This window comes from Oryx dammah, unplaced genomic scaffold (assembly GCF_014754425.2).
Source record: "Oryx dammah isolate SB20612 unplaced genomic scaffold, SCBI_Odam_1.1 HiC_scaffold_3, whole genome shotgun sequence".
In the NCBI taxonomy this organism is placed as follows: domain Eukaryota; kingdom Metazoa; phylum Chordata; class Mammalia; order Artiodactyla; family Bovidae; genus Oryx; species Oryx dammah.
Genome location: NW_024070187.1, coordinates 99,371,334 through 99,397,116, shown reverse-complemented (window position 1 = coordinate 99,397,116; position 25,783 = coordinate 99,371,334). Strand labels below are relative to the sequence as shown.

The following is a 25,783-nucleotide window of genomic DNA, read 5'->3' as shown; positions in this document are numbered from 1 at the left end:
TTGGATATCTGGCTCTGTGGGAGCTAGTATGTGTGTGTGCTCAATTGCTCGGTCGTGTCCAACTTTTTGTGACCCGATGGACTGCAGCCTGCCAGGCTTCTTGGGATTTCCCAGGCAAGGAGAGTGGAAGGGGTTGCCATTTTCTTCTCCAGGGGATTTTCCTGACCCAGGGATCAAATCCGTGTATTTTTGTAGCTCCTGCATTGGCAGACAGGTTCTTTACCACTGAGCCACCTGGGAGGCCCTAAAATAAATCTATTCATATACTCATTAGTACAAGAAAGCTGCAGCATGTGGTGGTTTTGTGGGCTCAGATGAGTATGAAGCCCAGTTCTAGCATTTATTAGGAATGTGAATTTGTACCACTGTCAACCAGTGGAGGGGATGACATCTATCACAATTGTATTTATATTAAATGAACTGTTGTATTTAAAACCTGACATACATGAGTACAGGGACTGATTCATAATTCAGTAAACATGAGCTCTAAAAATTATGGGAGTGTTTCTCACACTGACATTAAAGGGAAACTTGTGGGACAGTAGTAGAGATATGCTCATAAATGAGAGGTGGGATAGTAGTAGAGATATGCTCATAAATGATAGGTAGGGATAATGGCAACCCACTCCAGTACTCTTGCCTGGAAAATCCCATGGATGGAGGAGCCTGGTGGGCTGCAGTCCATGGGGTCGATAAGAGTCAGACATGACTGAGCGACTTCACTTTCACTTTTCACTTTCATGCCTTGGAGAAGGAAATGGCAACCCACTCCAGTGTTCTTGCCTGGAGAATCCCAGGGATGGGGGAGCCTGGTGGGCTGCTGTCTATGGGGTCTCACAGAGTCGGACACGACTGAAGGAACTTAGCAGCAGCAGGGATGAAAACAAACAGAGGGCCCTGTGGGACTTCCAAGCACAGAGGTCTTTTTTGTCCTTCATTTCTTATAGGCAAGATTCTAGCCTCCACATCCTTCCTTGAATTCCAAAAGGGTAAATTAAAACAATCAAACAAACCCTTGCTTATCAAGGGAGGAACAGCCAAGAAACCACCTAAGGCAAGATTAAACAAACCAGAGAGGCTCATCAAGATTAGGAGACCCGTGTTCAGAGGCCTAAAATATGACCAAACCCTTTGCAGCCCTATGGACTGCAGTATGCCAGACTTCCTGTCCTTCACCATCCCCTGGAGCTTGTTCAAACCCATGTCTGTTGAGTCAATGATGCCATCCAACCATTTCATCCTCTGCTGTCCTCCTGCCTTCAATCTTTCCCAGCATCAGCGTCCTTGACAATGAGTCGGCTCTTTGCATCAGGTGACCATATTGGAGCTTCTGTTTCAGCATCAGTCATTCTAACAAATATGAAGGATTGATTTTTTCTAGGATTGACAAGGGCTTCCCTGATAACTCAGTTGGTAAAGAATCTGTGTGCAATGCAGGAAACATTGGTTCAATTCCTGGGTCGGGAAGACCCTCTGGAGAAGGGATAGGCTACCCACTCCAGTATTCTTGCCTAGAGAATCCCCAAGGACAAAGGAGCCTGGTGGGCTACAGGCCATGGGTCGCAAAGAGTTGGACACAACTGAGCGACTAAGCACAGCACACACACTTAGAGCTTTAAGATGCTAATGTACATTGTGAAGAGGAGGGTTTAGGAGAAACATCAAGTTTATTTCATCTTTCAAGGGATGCTTCCATCTCAGAGTACTAATGAATATCATCCCGAATGTGTGTGGACTGAACAAAGTAAGGGGAATGTTTTTCATGCTGCTGCTGCTAAGTCACTTCAGCTGTGTCCAACTCTGTGTGACCCCATAGATGGCAGCCCACCAGGCTCCCCCATCCCTGGGATTCTCTAGGCAAGAACACTGGAGTGGGTTGCCATTTCCTTCTCCAATGCATGAAAGTGAAAAGTGAAAGGGAAGTCACTCAGTCGTGTCTGACTCTTAGCGACCCCATGGACTGCCGCCTACCAGGCTCCTCCGTCCATGGGATTTTCCAGGCAAGAGTACTGGAGTGGGGTGCCATTGCCTTCTCCCCAATCTCCTATTGATAGTATTCATTGCTTCAAAAGCACATCACAGATTTCAGCTCTGATCAGATCATAGAGTTCTGAAGGACCTAAGACAGAATTTAAAGTGAGAATGTCAGTTTGGTCACTAAAACGTTTTACATTCATCATGATTGGTGGGAGGAGAAAAACGACATTATTCCAAGATGGAGCTTCTAATTAAAATATTGGCAAAAAGCTCCCGGATCATAATGTTGAAGCAGTGGTTAATGCCATGGCCTAGGGAGACAGGCTGTCTCAGAGTTCTAATTTTGGCTCTGGTGGCACCAGTGGGGATTAGTGATTTATAATAGTATCTTCCTGCTCCTTTTCATAGGTTTGCTGTTTTTAATCTAGCACAAGAGTTGGCTAGTTATGGCCCATGGGCCAAATCTGGCTCACTGTCTACATTTTTAACTGATTAGAGAACAAAAATCCAAAGAAGATAACATTTGATATTTGAAAATTATATAAAATCCAAATTTTGGTATTCATTACTAAAGTTTTTTTTTTTTGTTTTTTTTTTTTACTGCACTGGATCTTCATTGCTGTGCAAAGACTTTCTCTAGTTTTGGTGAGCAGGGGGCTACTCTCTAGTTGCAGGGCCAGGCCTTCTCATCAAGGGGTTTGTAGAGCACATGCTTTAGGTAAGTGGGCTCAGTTGCCTCACAGCATGGGGAAATCTTCCTGGACCAGGGACTGAACAGGTGTCCTTTGCATTGCAAGGCAAATGCTTAACCACTGGACCACCAGGGAAGCCAATAAAGTTTTGTTGGAACATAGCCATACCATTTGTTTATGCTACAGTGGCAGAGTTGAATGGTTGTAACAGAAACTTTATGGCCAGCAAAGCCTAAAATATTTGTTTTCTTGTTCTTTCTGGAAATGTTTTCTGACCCTTGAAGTATGATATAAAATGAATGATAGAATTAAATGTGAGTAGGTCAACACGTCTACAAACACTGTCAGACAATCCTCCTCATATGGACACTTCTCATAAGTGGATCTTAAGATCGGTTTATAAAGTGCTCCAAACGTCTTTTGGTTGACAAGGGAGTAGCTGGAATTTCAAGAAATTACAAACATTTAAAAATGCCCCTTGTGTTATTTTAATGACCTCTTTTAAACGTATATTTTAAAGCATTCTAAGTAGGAAGGGAATTTTGAAGCAAACATCTCAAATACATTTTTTTTAATAGAAGAATAGACAGTAGTTAAAGCATGCTGATTTTCAATGCATTTAAGTCATGTTCAGAACTACTTGTGTATATAGAAATATGTTTTCATACCATAAACAGTTCCTACTCACATTCTTAAAATGATTTGCACACATTAACCAAGCAAAAGGAAAAAAAAATACGAGCTTCAGGGCTGCCTACAGACTTAGGCAGACAGAAAAAGAGATTGTCATATTTGCCTTTGGGTAACAAATTTAATTACATGGATTTCAACTTACAGTACTAACACAAAAGGGATAGAATAAAGGGAGTGTTGTAAATTAACTGCCTTAGCAGCATATTTAACCAGTAATCAAGAAAATAACCAATTTCTATACTAAAATACTATTAAAATATCTCCACATTTTCATATAAAGTAGATGCCAAATACTGGCTTACATTTAGAATGATGGCAAATTAATTTATCCAATAGCATTATTTGATCACTCTAGAAGGAGCTGCAAAACAGATATGGATGAAAATCTTTCCTCACTGATGTCACATAATTATCTCAAAAACTCAAAAAAAATGGCTACACTTTTTTCTTTCTCAGAGACACCCATGGATATCTCTCAGAATTATCTATTTCTCAGATGGACAGAGCACAGCTATACAGCACAGCTGCACTGACTACCTAAATAGTTCAAATTTTGGTAAATTAAAAATTTTATAGCCTCCAGAGCCATGAAATATTCTATCTAGAAAGGTTTTTTTTTTGTAAATATATAAAATAGGTCTGTAGAGCTATACAATCATAGAAGCAGGGCGGGAAAAACTCACAAGTGAATCAGGGTGGTAAAAGTGAAAAACTGATACTTACTACCACACATTTGTACCCTACATAGTTACAAATAATAGGAAAAAAAATGTCATGTTTATGGAATACGTGTTTAGATGAAATAGATGATGAATAGGAACATAGAGACAAATACCTAAATATAGAGATAAAGATCAATAACATCTCAGGTCCCTAAATTTAAGGTACAGCTCTAAAGCTGGAATCCACATTGGGTTTCAGGGACTCTCTGAAGCCCCCTAAAGTGTTTGCAACTGTGGCAGGTAAACACATTTTTTTGTTTGTTTGTTTTGTTTTGTTTTAGCAAGAAGATTCATAATTCATTTATTGGACTCTCTAGGCATCTATATTTTCTAACTTTTCAGTTAGCCCCTGAAAATCCTTCTGGAAAAGAGTTAAAATGGAAATATTTTTCCTTAAAATTTACATAAGTAGTATGTAATTATCTAAGGATATTTAATAATTAGTATATTCCTGGCTAAAGGTGAGATTAAATGACACCTTCTCCTTTGTTGAAGGATTAATTTCATTTCCAGGCAGACAAAAATCACCTCAAATTACCCTTCCAATTTTCTCTTTTTTTCTTTGTTCCCATAGTTGCCTCCTCATCTTTCACCCCACTATCTCCTGTGTTCACCTCTTCTTTTCTCTTTCTGTGGGAAGGACGAAGAGAGGAAAACCTCCAAGTTTTAGTCATTTTTGATTTGGAGCACTGGGCTGAGTTTGGGCTTTGGAAATCTGCAATATTGGTAATTGCCCTTAAAACTTGTCATGAGTCTCTGCTTGGAAAACACTGTGCAGCTCACTGGACTGATTCCCAATAAAGGAACGGTATCAGGTCTGCCTATCAGCGGCCAGACCGTGAATGATACGTTGGCCAGGGTGTGGAGGGGTCTAGTGAAGAAGTGAGAACAACTTCAGCAGTCTGAGTTCTGTCAGGAATGGTATTGAATCCCAGGTGCAACAATTTTCTGAAGGAAAAAAATTACAAGTTCAGATTTTTCCTTTGATACAGTTATTCATATACATGAAAGGGCACTGCAGACGTGTGGTTTCTTTCCCTCTTTTTCCATGAGAGTTGAATTGTGGCCTTCTAACTTTAAGTCAACATCTTTACCCAAGATGCTCTTTGGAAGAAAAACTATGACCAACCTAGACAGTGTATTAAAAAGCAGAGACATCACTTTCCCAACAAAGGTCCGTATAGTTAAAGCTATGGTCTTTCCAGTATCATGTATGGCTATGAGAGCTGGATCATAACGAAGGCTGAGCACCGAAGAATGGATGCTTTCGAACTGTGGTGCTGGAGAAGGCTCTTGAGAGTCACTTGGACAACAAGAAGATCAAGCCAGTCAATCCTAAAGGACATCAACCCTGAATATTCACTGGAATGTTTGATGCTGAAGCTGAAGCTCCAAAACTTTAGCTACCTGATGCAAAGAGTCAACTCATTGGAAAAGACCTTGATGCTGGGAAAGACTGAAGGCAAGAGGAAAAGGGGGTGACAGAGGATGAAATGGTTGGATAGCATCACTGACTCAATGGACTTAAGTTTGAGCAAACTCATGGAGATAGTGAAGGACAGGGAAGCCTGGTGTGCTGTAGTTCAGAGGGTCACAAAGAGTTGGATATGACTTAGCAACTGAACAACAACAACAAAAACACTTTTCTGATAGGCTTATACATATAAATAGTTGCCTGTAAATGAAAAAACCTATTCTTACTTCAAGTGCCCAAATTCTCATCCTTAAGCTAAGAGATACAAGTCTATCCACTTCACTGACTACTAATAAAAAGAGTTCACAAGTTCATTATTTCAAAAACTAGGCTCCAGCCTCTACATACTCTATCTCATATGTTAAGCCAGAATATATATGTATATACATAAAGTCAGTAATAAATTTTATATATATATATATACACACACGCACACATGCACATACATTTACTAGCTAGTGTTAGTTATTTGACCTTGATCAAACTACTTCTCTGTTCCTGTTTCTTGATCTGGAAATGGATATAATAATAGAGTTGAGGAACAATAATGTAGTGAGGGTTAATTGATACATTTAAAAGTGTGCAATAAAAAAAGAAGGACAAAACAAACCAAAATAAAAAAGCCTGTAACATCGTCTGGGATACAGAAAGCTGGATACAAGTAAAGCTATAGATACTGTAATGGATAGTGTGATGCTTTGTCTAGATTCTAGAGGTTGTTATATTAGCTGTTGTGGCTCACAGAGACCCTCATAGAAACTTTTCTCCATTGTAATGCAGAACTGCTTCACCTGGGTTTATTTGTTTCATCTCCTCACAGTGAATGACTTTATTAGCTGATGCCAGGAAACAAAGGCTTGGAAACTCAGGTTAAGGTTAGAGCAACTCTAAGAAATGTCCAAGCTCCAGAGCTCCCCACAGCATCAGCTGAGACTTCAGGTGCCATGGCACAGCAGGCCAGCTGCATCTTATGCCTGACCCTGCCTTCCTCACTTCCTTGGAGATGGAGTATCTCCAGAGAGAACCCCCAGTAAATGTCCCAACATAACTCTTCATCTGTGCGTTTATTTGGAATTCAATGTAAGATTATAGATAGACAAAAAGTTATCCTCCCATTATCCTGAAATTGCTAAGATCTAAATTTGAAGAGAAAAGTGCTAAAAGCTTACTTAAGTTAAAACAAAAATCAGTGGAAGTTATGCCTGGCCACTTCTCTGTAGGAGAAAATGCATTTCAGAGAAGCAACCCAAATGCCATCTCCCTGCTCCTGACTGTTACCAGAGAAAGACTAGAAAAGAGGATGTGCCAGTTGGATATAACAGTGTTCAAGACAAACACGACTTTTTTTGAGGAGAAAGGAAAGAATTTCTCTCAACCATCAGAACAAGTCAGGGAAGCACAAGCGAGTAGGTCACCAGTTTTGAAGCTAGAACTGTCACCCAGCCCTTCTCCAAGTTGAAGACTCTCATGAGGCATGAAACCGCTGAACTGCTGGGCATGAAGCTCATGCTTCATGGGGAATGGGGCGAGATGGCAGTACTGAAGGAAACAGTTTTCATTACCCTTTCTTAGCAGATCAGGATACATGAGTTTCCAGGTCACTGAATAAGCTCAAAGAAAGCAGCTGGCCTTTAAGCCATTTTGTTGCTATGCCACCAGGACCATGCTCAAGGCAGAGGCTCCTACCACATGATGTGCCTTTCAATTCTGGGGACATTACATAATCTACAAATGCATCAGACGAGAGAGGCAGCATTTGAAGCGGGATGCAACAGCCATTAGGGTTTCCCAGGTGACGCTAGTGGTAAAGAACCCGCCTGCCAATGCAGGAGACCTAAGGGAGGCAGTTTCCACCCCTGAGTCAGGAAGATCCCCAGGAGAAGGAAATGGCAACCCGCTCCAGTATTCCTGCCTGGAGAATCTCATGGACAGAGGAGCCTGGTGGGCTGCAGCGCATAGCATTGCAGAGTCAGAAATGACTGAAGCAATTTAGCATGCAAGTAATAGCCAGTCAGTGTTAAGAGGCGATGCCACAGGGGTAGCTTCTCTGGAGGAAGACCTCTATCGTCTTCCATCTTTCTCTTGGTATCATTACCAGAGTGGAAGGCAGAGGAGTAAGAAACAGGATCTGAGGAGTTTCCCTCCACTTCAGGCACTAGAGGCCCAAAGAGGTCTCTGCTGCATCCGGAGGTGTAAGGATCCCACACAGCAGGACATAAGCCTTCAACACAGCCAAGGCAAGTAGTTACCGCCAACAATAAATCTATTTCATATGCTTGAGTTTCCTCGGTAAATCTGGTAAATACATACACTTCGTTTCCTCCATAAACCTGGTAAATATATACACTTCAGAAGTATTTGGCACCTTGTGTTACACTTCCAGGTGTTAGGGATACAGTAATGAGAAGAAAGCTGTGGTTCTTTAACTAGATGATAAAGTACCTACTTCCTCGTCTCTTTTTACCTGTCTCTGAATTACTACTCTTTTTTCTCCCTCTGGCAGGATATTCTTCTAAGCAAAGACATCCTCATTCCATCAATTACTCTATTTATTTTGTTTTAACATCACAAGAGAAACATGCACAGAACACATTTGGAGAAGCAACGAAACCAACTGCGTTTTCTTTCTTCAAGGACTATACACGACAGGCTGCCAACATTCCCTGCTCAACCACAGTTCCCCAAAGCTTAGCACTTGGCGATAAAAGTTCTCTCCAGCCTACAATTTGGCATGTCTGACAGCAAAGTCTTCAAATTTGCCAATTTGGCTAACGTCTCCTTTTTGAGTAGCAAGCAGATAAATAGGAAGCAATTGGAGCAAAATGCTATAAATCATGACATAATTTAGAGAGACAATTTATTTCATGGGATAGTAGTCTATAAGAAATTAACCCTAAATTATGGTAGTTTTCTTTTTTCACATAGATTTTTTTTTCTGCTTTTCTTTTCTTTTTTTTTTTTTAACTTTACAATACTATATTGGCTTTGCCATACACTGACATGAATCCACCACGGGTGTACATGAGTTCCCTATTCTGAACCTCCCTCCCACTTCCCTCCCCATATCATCTCTCTGGGTCATTCCAGTGCACCAGCCCCAAGCATCCTGTATCCTGTATCGAACCTAGACTGGCAATTCATTTCTTACATGATAGTATACATGTTTCAATGCCATTCTCCCAAATCATCCCACCCTCTCCCTCTCCCACAGAGTCCAAAAGTCTGTTCTATACATCTGTGTCTCTTTTGCTGTCTCGCATATAGGGTTATCATTACCATCTTTCTAAATTCCATATATATGTGTTAGTATACTGTATTGGTGTTTTTCTTTCTGGCTTACTTCACTCTGTATAATTGGCTCGGCCTTTTGGCTAAGATCAAGTGTAGTATCTGTTCACATAGATTTTTTATAGAAGTCTAAAATCTGCATAGAAATGCAATACAAAACAAATGTAATTAAATACTATACAAAGACCGAAAACTCTTAATTCTGTTGAAAAATCTTGTTTTTTCTCTCAAGGTTACACATGATTATTATTTAATTCCACAGGACACTTCAGACTAATGCAAAAACAAAAATGAAACAAAGCAAAACTCTGACTTACATAATATATATCAATAAATTATAAAGGTATAACTTTATAGGTGCTAATGATATATAAATAATATAAATATGCATGTTTTATTTTATATGTATAGATATATATGTGTATATATGTGTGTGTGTGTGTACTCACCATTTTACACACACATTCATACACAAATGTGTGTGTATGTATATAGTGCTAGAATATTTTGCAGAGCCTTCTGGAGATATTTGCCATTTTTACTGAAAATCATTACAAGCAGGTATGATTAAAGAATTTAATCCTATTCATTGACTGTAACTTGGGTAGTTGGGCTTAAGACGTTTGTCCATAAAGACAGAATTGTGCTGGATATGTAAGTATCATTTGCAGGATGAATTTTCAGAAGTGGTGATCGAGAGAATTCTACAGAGAAAGCCAGTGTAGAATAAATATGTGTTATGAGGATCTGCAGACAGGCAATCCTGCAGAAGATTCTATATAAGACATTGATCACATTTCTCCACTCCTTCCTGTCTCCTGCATTTTCTGACAAATGAAAACACTCTTGCAGCTTTCCAGATTCTCAACATCAAACTGTCACACAATTGAAATAATTAGAAAATAGTATCTTGTCATTCTAACTTACAAAGATATATCAAATGCCCTGCTATTTTTAAGCAATCTTGATTTTTGCAAAAACTGGTTAAAATCATGTGATACTGATCCCTCCATTCCAACACATGTACAGCAGCATTTGCCTGGAAATTCCATCCTGATGTAGGGACATACCCAAAAGTTCTGATGACCAAGACTAAGGCACAAACACTGGATTCCCAGTGCAGCCATAATATTTTTTCAACTCTTCCTTTAAAGAAGCGTTTGGCACAAGTCTCTTGTTACTGCCAAAGATGATTCAGAATTATTAAACCTAATTTAGAAGCTACTACATATTGCATTAATTATTCAGGAAGCATCTTTTCAAATGAGCTATGGGCATAGTATGTTTATTTCCATAACTACTGCAACCACCCTGAACTTCCCTGAAAACAATTTCTTTTTTGAAATGACAGCTTTCAGATTCCACACCACACAGTCTTAACTCCTTAAGCTTTGCTCATTAAAAGCCATTTTGTCTTACGTGTTGCGCATGAAACACACACCCTAGAATTGCAACCTTGGAAAGGAGTTTTGTGACTTTCTGGGTTTGAAGACACAGCTCTTTCTAGAATAGTGTATGTGAGAACATCTTCACCAAAAAGTGCAACCTCTACACAAATGGGAGACTGCAGTATTATCGGAGATGAAGAATCAAAGCTGCCAGTTTAATACCATGCTCATTTCAATGCTAACAGGCCTAATGTTTGAGAATAAATAGTGAAATTTCCTCTACTGATACTTCAAAGACTTTGCAACATCTGGAATTTGGTTCCATATAGGGTATTCCACTAAGAAGTAAGTATAACAAGATTTTAATAGAGCAAACAAGATTCAGGTTTCTTACAATATGTTTTCCCTGGGGGGAAACAAATAACACAATGCATCTGACTAACCTTTCTGCACTTGAGCTGCATTAATTAACATTTAGTCATGGATTCCACTGTGAGCCAGATGAACTCAGAGCTACAGCTGTTTTCACTGAGGGAGGAAAATATGCTTTTGCATTTCAGATTCCCAGCATTTACAAATCTGGGGAAAATGTTTTACTGACTGCCTCTGCACCAGCATTATTGATATGCATTACATATTAGTCACACAAATAAATTCACACTCACCCTAAGCTGTGATGAAATCCATGTTAATATCACATCAACTGGGTCAGTTAGAACCAAAGATATAAAAACCACATTCCTAACTCCCTTTTTCTTACAGCAAGAGTTAAAGAAATGGTAAGGAACTGACCAAGGAAGTAGGTCATGACCTTGAAGAAAGTGTTGCTGGGTGACTCAAAGACTTAAGTGCAGATGAGGTATTCTGAGAGGGGTGGATGCAACTGACTAAAAGAAAAAAAAAAAAGTGAACAGATGTTGAAGACTGAAGACATGGAACTCCAGGATCTGATCACTTGGCAGAGATGTCTTCAAATGCTCTAAGCCAAACATGTGGAAGTGGTTGGTTGTGAGCAAAACTGATGTGACTTATCCTTGGTCAGTCATTGAAGGATGGCTTTTGTTCTGTTTTGATTTTATAGCCGAGGCTCCTTAAAGATGAAATTTTGTGAGGGAACCTGACGGTGAATCAGCTGGGCAAGGCCTTCTACCTGGAGCACCTGGTCAAATCTTATACTGCAAGAAGACTGCAGAATCACCTTTGTCCCCAGTAGTCCCCATACGAAGGCTGTGTCATGACTTCTGGTCCACTCTGGAGTCTCATGGACAAATGGAAATCCAGTAGTCATGTGGGTAAATGCCTGTGTGTAGGTGTGTTCATTTGCACCAGTGTACAAACCTGGACTCATTAGTCTCTGTGTGAATACCAACCAAATTTGACACTTGCCTCTTCAAATGAATGTTCATAGCCATGACTTGAGAAGAATAAAGGCTGTCTGACCTGTCTTTACCAACATGGAACAGCAATTCTTGAATCAAAGCAGAAAAATATCTTACCTGGAACTACTTCAAAAAGAAACTTCCCTGGGCTCTCTTCATTGCAGGGATGTTCAAGCACTTTATTTCCAGGCAGGAAAATTGTACCCTGTGAACACAAATGTCCTAAATATCAACATCATCAGATGGCAAATATCATCATCATCAGTGAACATCCAAGGTGTGTCTGTAACCCAGTATTTAGTGATATGCATCTGACTCATTTATATTCCCAGCTAATCAAAAATCACATAACAGCATCATATACATTCAACATTTAACAAATATTTGTTGAGCACCTCATAGATATAAAACACTGTGTGAGGTGCTGAGTACTTTTTTTTTTGTAAATTAATTTATTTATTTTAATAGAAGGCTAATTACAATACTGTAGTGGTTTTTACCATACATTCACATGAATCAGCCATGGATGTACATGTGTCCCCCATCCTGAACCCCCTGCACACCCCATCCCATCCCTCACGGTCATCCCAATGCCCCGGCCCTGAGCGCCCTGTCTCATGCATTGAACCTGGACTGGTGATCTATTTCACATATGATAATACATATGTTTCAATGCTATTCTCTCAAATGATCCCACTCTTGCCTTCTCCCAGAGTCCCAAAGTCTGTTCTTTACATCTATGTCTCTTTTGCTGTCTCACATATAGGGTTATTGTTATCATCTTTCTAAATTCCATATACATGTGTTATTATACTGTATTGGTGTTTTTCTTCCTGACTTACTTCACTCTGTATAATAGGCTCCAGTTTCATCCACCTCATTAGGACTGATTCAAATGCATTCTTTTTAATAGCTAAGTAGTGTGTATGTACCACAGTGGAGATTCCTTAAGAAACTGGAAATAGAACTGCCATATGACACAGCAATCCCACTGCTGGGCATACACACTGAGGAAACCAGAATTGAAAGAGACACATGTACCCCAATGTTCATTGCAGCACTGTTTACAAATAGCTAGGACATGGAAGCAACCTAGATGTCCATTGGAAGATGAATGGATAAGAGAGCTGTGGTGCTCTTTTAAGCATCAATTTAGTAAATATATTCTGTGTGCCAAAACCTTTTACTGAGCTTTCAACCAGCATAATATTATTTGTTAGAAAAATATTATAAGGTGGGTATTATATATCCCCATTTTATAGCTGCAGAAACCAAGGCAGAAGCATTCAATAACATAGCCAATGCTCCCATAGCCTTCTCTTCATTATCTTCTCTCCTTTCTATTAAATTTTCTTTTCTTTAGTGGATCATTTCTGTCAGTTCTGAGAAATATTTTAAAAACTACTTTTTTGACTCCACCTTCCCCTCTAGTTCTCATTTCACGTTTTTTCCTCTTGCCAAGCAATGAATTGTCTACACTGAATCCATTTATTCATATGGATCCACTGCAGCTTGGTAAATTTTCAATCCTCCGTGAACTTGACTCCTCAGGGACATTAACACTATTAACTACTCTTTCCTGATGTCTTTCTTTCCTTGCTGTCTTAGTTTCTCCAGGTTTCCCTTTTATTTTTCTGTTGACTGAGTCTCTTTTGCTGGTTATAACTGGATTTTAAATGTTAGAGTTTTCCAGAGATTTATCCAATGCTTCCTTCTCCTCTGACTTTATACACTCTTTCTCTAAGCTATCTCATCCATGCCTATGACTTAAATAACCAACTAGAATCCAAAGAATATCAAGTTAATATTTCTATCAAGGACTATCTGACTTCTAGACTTTTGTATCCAAGAGCTTATTTGACATTTCCATTTGGATATTTAAAATGCATCTCCAACTAAACTTAGCAAAATTCAAATGCAGTTAATTCAGGTCCTGTTTATATATTCCCTAAAAGGTCTGTATAGACAAAGCTATGGTTTTTCCTGTAGTCATGTACAGATGTGAGAGCTGGACCATAAAGAAGGCTGAGCACTGAAGAATTGATGCTTTTGAACTGTGGTGCTGGAGAAGACTCTTGAGAGTCCCTTGGACTTCAAGGAGATTAAACCAGTCAATCCTAAAGGAAATCAACCCTGAATATGAATTGGAAGGACTGGGAAAGACTGAAGGCAAAAGGAGAAAGGGGCAGCAGAGGATGACACAGTTGAATGGCATCATGGACTCAATGGACATGTCTTTGAGCAAACTCTAGGAGATAGTGAAGGACAATGGAAACTGGCATGCTGCAGCCCAGGGGTTGCAAAGAATAGGGCATGACTTAGTGACTGAACAACAACTTAGCACCACCTTCCAATCAGTTGCAAAAGCCAGAAACAGAGGAGTCATTGTCTCTATGGTGTCTCTACTACCACCACACCCTAGTCCAAGAGACTGTATCTCTTATCTGGAATGTGTCAAATACCCCTTCACTGAATTTCTCACACTACTCAAACATCTTTTAATTATTTTTTTTTCTTAACATGGTCAGAGTGATCTTTAGAAACATAAATTTGATCTTGCAACTTTCTTGCTTAAAAGTGTCCTAAGGCTTTCCTTTGTCTTAAAGCTCTGAGTGGGCTTCCCAGCTGGTGCAGTGGTAAAGAATCTGCCAGTCAATACAGAAGACACAAGAGACATGGGTTGGAAAAGCCCTTGATGCTAGAAACATTGAAGACCAAAGGAGAAGGAGGCAGCAGAGGCTGAGATGGTTAGATAGCATCATTGACCCAATGAACATGAATTTGAGCAAGTCCAGGAGAGAGTGGAGGACAGAGGAGCCTGCGGTTCTATAGTCCATGAGGTCACAAAGAGCTGTACAGGACTCAGTGGCTGAATGAAAACACAACCAAGCTCTGGGTGGCCTGGCTCCATCTACCCCTCCAAACTAATTTTTGCACACTTACACTTTTAGTACTTTCTATAATCCAGCCAACTGCCCTTCTATAAATGGCACCATGTTCTCATTTACCTTAGGACTTCATTCTCTCTTTGTTGTTTTATACCCATCTTTCAGACTGACTACATATAAAATATACTTGTGTAATTTCCTGAATGTTCCTTAGACTAATTTACCACTGTATGTAATTATGTTATTTGTAAAATTATTTGATTAATGTCTATCTTCATCATTAAACTATAAAAGAGCAAATATAATGTACTTTTTAAATTTTTTATTTATTGACTTATTTTTATCTTATATTTATTTTTATCCTAAAGGTATGTGGGATCTTGGCTCCCCAACCAGGGATCAAACCCATACTCTACACTGGCATTGTGGAGTTATAACCACTGGACCATCAGGGAAGTCCCAACAATGTATGTTTTGTACGTTAAGCTACCGGCAAAGCCTAGCACTTCGCATGGCAAAAGGTTAACGTTTTTAAAAAAGGGTATGGTTGAGTCAATGAGTACTGTTAGTGCAATAAAACCAATATTCAAAATAAAGCACACTGGGATTCAAAAGCCTATACTCTGTCCACCATATTATATTGTCCATTTTCCCAGCTTGAAGCAATATTTAGCTCAAATACTTTACACAACTTTCATTGTACCTTGTTTAGCACAGAAAATTATAGTCATCTTATTGGTCCCTCCATCTGAGCTTAGAGTGATAATGGATAGCACTGTCTAACTAAAACCCAGGGAATTAGAGGTTAGAAGGGTCCCTCCCTGTCTGTACTTTACAAAGTGAGGTATTGGAGGCAATGCCTTTGTTTACCTCCTCCAGGAAGCAAAATGTCTTAGTTCTCATTACATCTAATGTTCCTTTGCCTATGGATTCCGTTTTACTTTCTAATATTTTTTTAATCAATTTAAGACTTTGAAATATTCATGGTAATTAAGATCATTATAGAGAGGTTTATATAGAGTACTAAAATCAGTTGTTTCGATTACTAGTGGATTTTACTTACTGAAACGATTTTGTGAAATACTTAAATGTGTGATTTAGCCCAACTTTTGAATATACTATCTAACTTTCAACATAGATACAGCATTCATTTCTGGATGAATATGCATTTGTATGCATGTATATATGACTCATTTAATTCTATGTCTTCAGGTTCTATACAGAATCTTAAACTGTATGTGTGCCCTATATGTTACATTCAAGCCACTCCTCTGCATAAATTATTCCCCTCCATGAAATCCCAATCCACCTTGCTTGGTAATTAAAAGATAGAGTAATGCTGTCCTTTGTTGTCTCTTTCGTAGATGAGAAATAACTACTTCTGGCTGAAATTTTTATTTTCATGTTCAAATTTGATATTATACAAGTTTTATATTTTGACAGTTTTCCAAACAAAATTATGTAAAATTATGATGTAAAAATTATAGTTTATTTACCAGTAGACAATGTTTAGGACAGGGTATACTGTAATTGACAAACATTTACTGTAGTTACTTCATTAAGTCATTCAATAAGTAAAATAAAGCCCTTTAATTAAAATGCTTAATTTGATCACCTTGTATAGAAACCAAGCAGTTAAATCTATAACTAAGGGAAAGATATTAGCTGTGATAGTTACCTTCTAAATATTTTGTAAAGTATATAGTCAGAAAATGCACATAACCAAACAAAAAATAATCTATAATTTATCCATCACCATAGACAACCAATATTAAAACAATACACATCTCTCCATATGTATTTGTATATAAATATATATTGTATTAAATACACAGTATTTAAAAAAAACAGTCAAAATATTTATCATGTACTTCAAAACTTAGGTCATATGTTGTTATTATGCTAATTTAATAATCTATATCATTTTTTAAAACTAGCACAGTCTAGTACTTACTCAAATATACATACTTTCACATTCTCTATTCTTATAAGTCTAATTTTTGGTTTATTATGCTAATTTAATAATCTATATCATTTTTAAAAACTAGCACAATATAGTATTACTCAAATATACATACTTTCACATTCTCTATTCTTATAAGTCTAATATATAACGTTTTCGTGAACATCCATGAAGCTAAATCTCTGACCTTTTCCTTAACTTGTTCTTTAGGAGAAATAGAGAAATTATTAATAGTACTCAAACATATGCACTGTTCATGTGGGATTGGTTAATTCTTCTAGAGTTGCTTTAAACTAGCTAACCAAATGAACAACTAATAAGTATATATAATTCAAGTGCTGGTGGCTCAGATGGTAAAGAACCTGCCTGCCATGTGGGAGACCTGGGTTCGATCCCTGGGTTGGGAGGATCCCCCGGAGGAGGGCATGGCTACCCACTCCAGTATTCTTGCCTGGAGAATCTTATGGACAGAGGAGCCTGGCAGGCTATAGATCATAGGATCACAAAGAGTCAGATACGATTGAGCAACTAAGCACAGCGCAGCAGAGCACATATTATTAAAACACAATGTATTGAGATACAACCAGATGTCAGACACTATTTCTAGAACTATCTCAGGTGATGTCAGATATGTGAAATAAATAAACTCTACTTTCAATAGAAGATTAACACAGTATATAACTGCAGAACTAGTAAGTGCAAAAGTATGTTGAAAAACAAAAAGAAACATAATAAAAGTTTAAGAAGAGAGTGCCATAAGAGCAATCTGATTAGTTAGGAAAGATAATAGGAAAGATTTTTTTCTTTTTTTTTTTTTTTTACGAAGTTAAGGCTTTAAGATTTAATGAGCAAGGGATCAGTTCAGTTCAGTTTAGTTCAGTCTCTCAGTCATGTCCAACTCTTAGCAACCTCATGGACTGCAGCACTCTAGACTTCCCTGTTCATCACCAACTCCCTGAGCTTACTCAAACTCATGTCCATTGAGTCAGTGATGCCATCCAACCATCTCATCCTCTCTTGTCCCCTTCTCCTCCTGCCTTCAATCTTTCCCAGCATCAAAGTCTTCTCCAATGAGTCAGTTCTTTGCATCAGGTATCAAAGTATTGGAGTTTCAGCTTCAGCATCAGTCCTTCAAAGGAATATTTAGGACTTATTTCCTTTAGGATGGACTGGTTGGATTTCCTTACAGTCCAAAGGACTCTCAAGAGTCTTCTCCAACATCACAGTTCAAAAGCATCAATTCTTTGGTGTTCAGCTTTATTTATAGTCCAACTCTCACATCCATACATGATTACTGGAAAAACCATAGATATGACCTTAGATGGACTTTGTCAGCAAAGTAATGTCTCTGTTTTTTAATATGCTATCTAGATTGGTCAAGGCTATGTGAAGAGCCTGATGTGAAGAGCTGACTTATTTGAAAAGACCCTGATGCTGGGGAAGACTGAGGGCAGGAGGAGAAGGGGATGAGAGAGGAAGAGGTTGGATGGCATCACTGACTCGATGGACATGGGTTTGGGTCGACTCCGGAAGTTGTCGATGGACAGGGAGGCCTGGCGTGCCTGGGGTTGCAAAGAGTCGGACCCAACTGAGCGACTGAACTGAAATGAGGTTGGTCATAGCTTTTCTTCCAAGGAGCAAGCATCTTTTAATTTCATGGCTGCAGTCACCATCTGCAGTCATTTGGAGCCCAAGAAAAGAAAATCTGTTTCTGTTTTCATTTTTTCCCCATCTATTTGCTATGAAGTGATGGGACTGGATGCTATGATCTTTGTTTTTTGAACACTGAGTTTTAAGCCAACATTTAAGGGAGGCCTGGCGTGCTGCAGTTCACGGGGTCAAAAAAAGTAGGACATGACTGAGTGACTGAACTGACTGACAGAAGGATTGTTAGTGACGTGGAGGACATGCTGTAGGAAATATAAGCCTTAGCAGAGGATGTTGCAGTTTACGTCCATGACAGCTGAGACCCACAGAAGGTTCTTGAGCAAAGCATAGGAGATTTAAAAATACCAGCCTCTTAGTAGTTTGCTGCTGCTGCTAAGTCACTTCAGTCGTGTCTGACTCTGTGCGACCCCATAGACAGCAGCCCACCAGGCTCCCCCATCCCTGGGATTCTCCAGGCAAGAACACTTGAGTGGGTTGCCATTTCCTTCTCCAATGCATGAAAGTGAAAAGTGAAAGTGAAGTCGCTCAGTCATGTCCAACCCTCAGTGACCCCATGGACTACAGCTTTCCAGGCTCCTCTGTCCATGGGATTTTCCAGGCAAGAGTACTGGAGTGGGATACCATGAAGCAATTAATTTGACATAAAATGGCAAAGTCAAGCTATAAATGTGTTAGCAGTAGAAATTTGCATTAGAGATGAATTATTTGGAGATCTATGTCACCCTGCTTATTTAACTTATATGCAGAGTACATCATGAGAAATGCTGGACTGGAAGAAACACAAGCTGGAATCAAGATTGTCAGGAGAAATATCAATAAACTCAGATATGCAGATGACACCACCCTTATGGTAGAAAGTGAAGAGGAACTAAAAAGCCTCTTGATGAAAGTGAAAGAGGAGAGTGAAAAAGTTGGCTTAAAGCTCAACATTCAGAAAACGAAGTTCATGGCATCCGGTCCCATCACTTCATGGGAAATAGATGGGGAAACAGTGGAAACAGTGTCAGACTTTATTTTGGGGGGCTCCTAAATCACTGCAGATGGTGATTGTAGCCATGAAATTAAAAGATGCTTACTCCTTGGAAGAAAAGTTATGACCAACCTAGATAGCATATTCAAAAGCAGAGACATTACTTTGCCGACTAAGGTCCGTCTAATCAAGGCTATGGTTTTTCCTGTGGTCATGTATGGATGTGAGAGTTGGACTGTGAAGAAGGCTGAGTGCCAAAGAATTGATGCTTTTGAACTGTGGTGTTGGAGAAGACTGTTGAGAGTCCCCTGGACTGCAAGGAGATCCAACCAGTCCATTCTGAAGGAGATCAGCCCTGGGTGTTCTTTGGAAGGAATGATGCTAAAGCTGAAACTCCAGTACACTGGCCACCTCATGTGAAGAGTTGACTCATTGGAAAAGACTCTGATGCTGGGAGGGATTGGAGGCAGGAGGAGAAGGGGACAACAGAGGATGAGATGGCTGGATGGCATCACTGACTTGATGGACATGAATCTGAGTGAACTCCGGGAGTTGGTAATGGACAGGGAGGCCTGGCATGCTGCGATTCATGGGGTTGCAGAGTCGGACACGACTGAGTGACTAAACTGAACCGAACTGATTTTGAAGAAATATGAAAGAAACTGGTTATAATTTTAACTCAGGGCATGAAGAAGGCAGAGTCAAAGATGACTTCAGTTTTTCTCTTCTGTTATTTGAAAGAAAGGTGTTACCTCTTGTTAGAAATGAGGAGTTAGGAAGAGTCCAGCTCCAAGAAGCCCATGCTCTTGAGCCCAAATTATGTGATATTCTTTCATTTTCTTTTAGAAGCTATGTTGGGTATTCTCTATTTGCCCTCCAGATCTATCCATCAGTCTGTTCTGTATCCCAGGAGACTAGCCTCTATAAATTGCATAAACCAGGCTCTCTTGATGTCTGACTTCAGACTGGGTTTGAGAGGCCATAGTAGGTGGTCAGAAGGCCACAGAGTCAAATCAAGATAACCACTGATCTGTGTCACTCCATGTTAGGCAGCATTTGATGCCTGTTGTACTGATTACCTTAGTCCACAAGTTCTAAACCTGCAGGCTCTCTGGCTTTTCCAGTAGACAGGTGGTGGTTTAGTCACTAAGTTGTGTCCGACTCTTGGGACCCCATGGGCTGTAGCCTACCTGGTTCCTCTGTCCATAGGATTTCCCAGCCAAGAATGGGTTGCCGTTTCCTTCTCCAGGGGATCTTTCCAACCCAGGGATTGAACCTGGGTCTCCTGCATTGCAGGTGTATTCTTTACCTACTGAGCTAACCAGGGAAGACTAGAGAGGTAATGGGTTCCTCCCTGTTTTTAGCCCCAGGGCTTTTTCACTATCAGTTGGTTTCCTTTAGCCTTTCCAAAGCTTTGTAAATGATTTCTTTATCACACACACCCTTCAATTACACTTTTTGAAGCAGAGCTATCAAATTTTGCCGGGGATCTTGAGAAAATAACCGGGGTACAAATATTCTGGATTTTTTTTTTTTTTTTAAGGAAGAGTATATTAACCTAAACCATGGTGTTCAACATGCCTCATTGCAAATTTTGGATGATCAGAGAGAAGAGGCTCAAGAACAAAAAAGGGAATGTAATCTTTTTGACAGGAGTTCACTACATATGGCAATAATCAGCATATTCAGAATGGAATTATACTTAGTTTTCTCCCCTCTAGGGACTATCCCTTTATAAGGAATCTTTAACATACAAAATGGGATAATATGTTATATATATATATATAACAGCTATATATGTTATATATATATATATATTGACAGCTAAGAGTTGGCAAAAGAAACATAATTCAGAACCACACTAGTATTTTGCTATCAGCTAAAATTGCTATTAGAAAAGCAGCTCATCTCTAGTTAATATCAGATCCACTGACAAGTGTTCACTCTGATCTTTGCAATTCCATGGACTGTAGCCCACCAGGCTCCTCTGTCCATGTGATTTTTCCAGGCAAGAATACTGGAGTGGGTTGCCATTTCCTTCTCCAAATATCAGATCACTGAGCCCAAACCACAAGATGGAAGGCTAGATGCTGTTGAAAATAAACACGGTATTTCTTATTCTCTGGGATTTGGACTGGAAAAAATATATGCATGTGCTTTATCTTTGTTAGTTTCATAAGTACTATAGCAAATTCTCTTTTTTCCCCAGTATGAACAATGATCATGAGCATCACAAGAAACAAGGTAAAGTCTCAGCTTGACAATATATATGAATTTTTAATGTGACCAGTCAGAGGTTTGAAAATGATATCAAGGGAGGGAGGCTCCAGAAGGAGGAGATATATATATGAGTATGACTGATTTGAACTGATGTATGGCAGAGACCATCACAACATTGTAAAGCAATTATCCTCCAAGTAAAAAAAAAAAGAAAGTGATATCAAGGTGAAATAAATATTACTCAACAATTTTTATTAGAGTATAATAGAGAAGGTTTGAGTAGAGTAGATTGGTATAATTTGCTTCTTTGTAGCAAGTAACTTCATTAATTCATTCAACAGTTATTAAATAACACATAGCATGTGCTAGGCCCTGTCTTAAGCACAAAGAAATGTAATGCTAGAAAGTCCTATAATGTCTTTATACTCCTGGATCTGAGAATCACTCAGGGAAGACAGAAAATAAAAAATAAAAAAACAGAAAAACATTACAGACAAGCCCCTGTCACAAAAAGGAAATAGGATACTCAGTTCAGTTCAGTCGCTCAGTTGTGTCTGACTCTTTGCAACCCTGTGGACTGCAGTACACCAGGCTTCCCGTACTGTATGCTTATAAAAGACATAAATTGTATCCACAAGTGCTCCAATCATATCCCAATCTACCGATGGCAATGAAGTCAGTGGTTAAGTAAATCTATTCTGGAGTCAAGCTGCCTCGGTTCAGATACCCACACATCAGCCAAGTGATTTCAGGCAAGACACTTATCCTCTCTATTCCTCATGTTCTTCATCCTTAAAATGGGATAAAAATAGAACCTTCTTCATAACTGTGAACTAACATATGTGTGGTTTATAGAAAAATCCCTGGTACACAGTATTTTTAGCTGCTTTTAATATTTTTTTTTAAAGTCTTTCTTATATCCCAGAAGCCTCAAAGATATTTTGGGCCCATATTTTGCTAATCCTCCAATAATGAGATGATTCTAATAAAGGTTCAAAATGCATCTACTAGTATCATCTAGTTGAATGAACAGGGAGGTGAACTAATTAGAAATTTTGAAGTTAGTTTTTTACTATCATGTCTGTAAGACTAGATTAAAACCAACAAACCTCTAATTAGCAATGATAGAACAAACAACACAGCAGAAAACCTGTTGATAATGATGATTGCTAATGTTTCTTAACCATCTATTGCTTTGCTCAGCAAATGTGTATGCTACTTTTATCATTAATTTGCCTAGTGCCTCAGTCATAAGTGTCTCCCATTTTACACATGAGGCAAATAAAGCCAGGAGGAGCCAAGGGAAGAGGCTGGCAGAGCAGATTCCAAATACTTATTTGCATTAATTATTAACCCAATTTATGTTCTTAGCTCTAATCAATCACTTTTACTTAAAGCAGTTTGAAGAATTTTTATCAATAATTATCAAGTTTCTCCTTCGCCTCTGAAATTAGTTACACTGCTTTCTGGGTTCTGCCAGGGAGATAAGAGATGGAGAGATTTTCCAGTTGGTTCAAATGTAGGATCTACCTAAGTAATTCCAATGTGCAAACTGTTTGGGGAACACTGACTCAAGCATTGCTATGAATTATCTAATAGAAAAAATATACATGTTTCAATGCCATTCTCCAGGTTTGATGCATGATACAGGATGCTTGGGGCTGGTGCACTGGGATGACCCAGAGGGATGGTATGGGGAGGAAGGTGGGAGGGGGGTTCAGAATGGGGAACACATGTACACCCGTGGCAGATTCACGTCAATGTATGGCAAAACCAATACAGTATTGAAAAGTAATTAGCCTCCAATTAAAATTAAATAAATTTATATTTAAAACATAAAGATTTTTCCAGATTAAAAAAATGAAAATATTGCATAATGTTAGAAAAGCTATACACTCTGTAGAATGTACTATTTTTTCTTAGCTAACAAAACTCATCAAAGCAAGTAAGACATGTAATGTTTCCAAACCATTACTTAAATTAACAATGATAGACACAATAGCATGAGGCCATTTTATGATTATGGATTTACGGAAAGAAATTCTCTATACAGAATTCTCACCTTGACGCTTTATATTCTAAACTGCATATTTAGCACTTGAGAAGCACTGTCATTCTGGGTTCACTTTAATTTTAGCACAGCATTTACAAAACATTATTACATATGTTCAAATCCTAGAAGGCTACCAAGAGCATTAATTGTGATAGAAAAAAACTGTGCAGTGTTTTGATGTGATTTATTTTTTATTTTTTAAATTTAAATTTATTTATTTTAATTGGAGGCTAATTACTTTACAATATTGTATTGGTTTTGCCATACATCAACATGAATCCACCACAGATGTACACATGTTCCCAATCCTGAACCCCCCTCCCACCTCCCTCCCCATATTTTTATTTAAAATTTTTTAAGGACTTCTCAAGTGGTCCAATGGTTAAAACTCTGTGCTCCCAATACAGGGGGCCTGGGTTCAATCTCTGGTCAGGAAATTAGATCCCAAATGCCACAACTAAAGATACCGAATGCCACAGTTAAATATAGATGCAGATATATGTGTGTGTGTATGTGTGTGTGTGTGCATTTGAAGGCATTAGAGTATGACATACAATAAACTCTATAAATATTAGCTGCTATTATTGTTGTCATAAGAAATGCAAAAAAGCAAAATGGCTGTCTGGGGAGGCCTTACAAATAGTTGTGAAAAGAAGAGAGGCGAAAAGCAAAGGAGAAAAGGAAAGATATAAGCATCTGAATGCAGAGTTCCAAAGAATAGCAAGAAGAGATAAGAAAGCCTTCTTCAGTGATCAATGCAAAGAAATAGAGGAAAAGAACAGAATGGGAAAGACTAGAGATCTCTTCAAGAAAACTAGAGATACCAAGGGAACATTTCATGCAAAGATGGGCTCGATAAAGGACAGAAATGGTATGGGCCTAACAGAAGCAGAAGATATTAAGAAGAGGTGGCAAGAATACACGGAAGAACTGTACAAAAAAGATCTTCATGACCCAGATAATCATGATGATGTGATCGCTAATCTAGAGCCAGACACCTTGGAATGTGAAGTCAAGTGGGCCTTGGAAAGCATCACTATGAACAAAGCTAGTGGAGGTGATGGAATTCCAGTTGAGCTATTTCAAATCCTGAAAGATGATGCTGTGAAAGTGCTGCACTCAAAATGTGAGCAAATTTGGAAAACTCAGCAGTGGCCACAGGACTGGAAAAAGTCAGTTTTCATTCCAATCCCAAAGAAAGGCAATGCAAAAGAATGCTCAAACTACCGCACAGTTGTACTCATTTCACATGCTAGTAAAGTAATGCTCAAAATTCTCCAAGCCAGGCTTCAGCAATACATGAACCGTGAACTCCCTGATGTTCAAGCTGGTTTTAGAAAAGGCAGAGGAACCAGAGATCAACTTGCGAACATCCGCTGGATCATGGAAAAAGCAAGAGAGTTCCAGAAAAACATCTATTTCTGCTTTATTGACTATGCTAAAGCCTTTGACTGTGTGGATCACAAGAAACTGTGGAAAATTCTGAAAGAGATGGGAATACCAGACCACCTAATCTGCCTCTTGAGAAATCTGTATGCAGGTCAGGAAGCAACAGTTAGAACTGGGCATGGAACAAGACTGGTTCCAAACAGGAAAAGCAGTACTTCAAGGCTGTATATTATCACCCTGCTTATTTAACTTCTATGCAGAGTACATCATGAGAAACGCTGGACTGGAAGAAACACAAGCTGGAATCACGATTGCCGGGAGAAATATCAATAACCTCAGATATGCAGATGACACCACCCTTATGGCACAAAGTGAAGAGGAGCTAAAAAGCCTCTTGATGAAAGTGAAATATGAGAGTGAAAAAGTTGGCTTAAAGCTTAACATTCAGAAAACGAAGATCATGGCATCCGGTCCCATCACTTCATGGGAAATAGATGGGGAAACAGTGGAAACAGGGTCAGACTTTATTTTGGGGGGCTCCAAAATCACTGCAGATGGTGATTGCAGCCATGAAATTAAAAGACGCTTCCTCCTTGGAAGAAAAGTTATGACCAACCTAGATCGTATATTCTAAAGCAAAGACATTACTTTGCTGACTAAGGTCCGTCTAATCAAGGCTATGGTTTTTCCTGTGGTCATGTATAGATGTGAGAGTTGGACTGTGAAGAAGGCTGAGCACCAAAGAATTGATGCTTTTGAACTGTGGTGTTGGAGAAGACTCTTGAGAGTCCCTTGGACTGCAAGGAGATCCAACCAGTCCATTCTGAAGGAGATCAGCCCTGGGATTTCTTTGGAAGGAACGATGCTAAAGCTGAAGCTCCAGTACTTTGGCCACCTCATGCAAAGAGTTGACTCATTGGAAAAGACTCTGATGCTGGGAGGGACTGGAGGCAGGAGGAGAAGGGGACGACCGAGGATGAGATGGCTGGATGGCATCATGGACTCGATGGACGTGAGTC

General features: G+C 39.0%; 1 protein-coding gene across 1 annotated transcript in view; it reads right to left on the bottom strand.

Annotated features, from left to right (window-relative positions):
- The window catches only part of ARHGAP24 (Rho GTPase activating protein 24), a 566,219-nt gene that overhangs the window by 288,348 nt on the left and 252,088 nt on the right, over positions 1 to 25,783 (bottom strand). Inside the window, exon 3 of the mRNA XM_040237263.1 lies at positions 11,731 to 11,818. Coding sequence (XP_040093197.1) covers positions 11,731 to 11,818 — 88 coding nt within the window. The remainder of the gene's footprint in view (positions 1 to 11,730; positions 11,819 to 25,783) is intronic.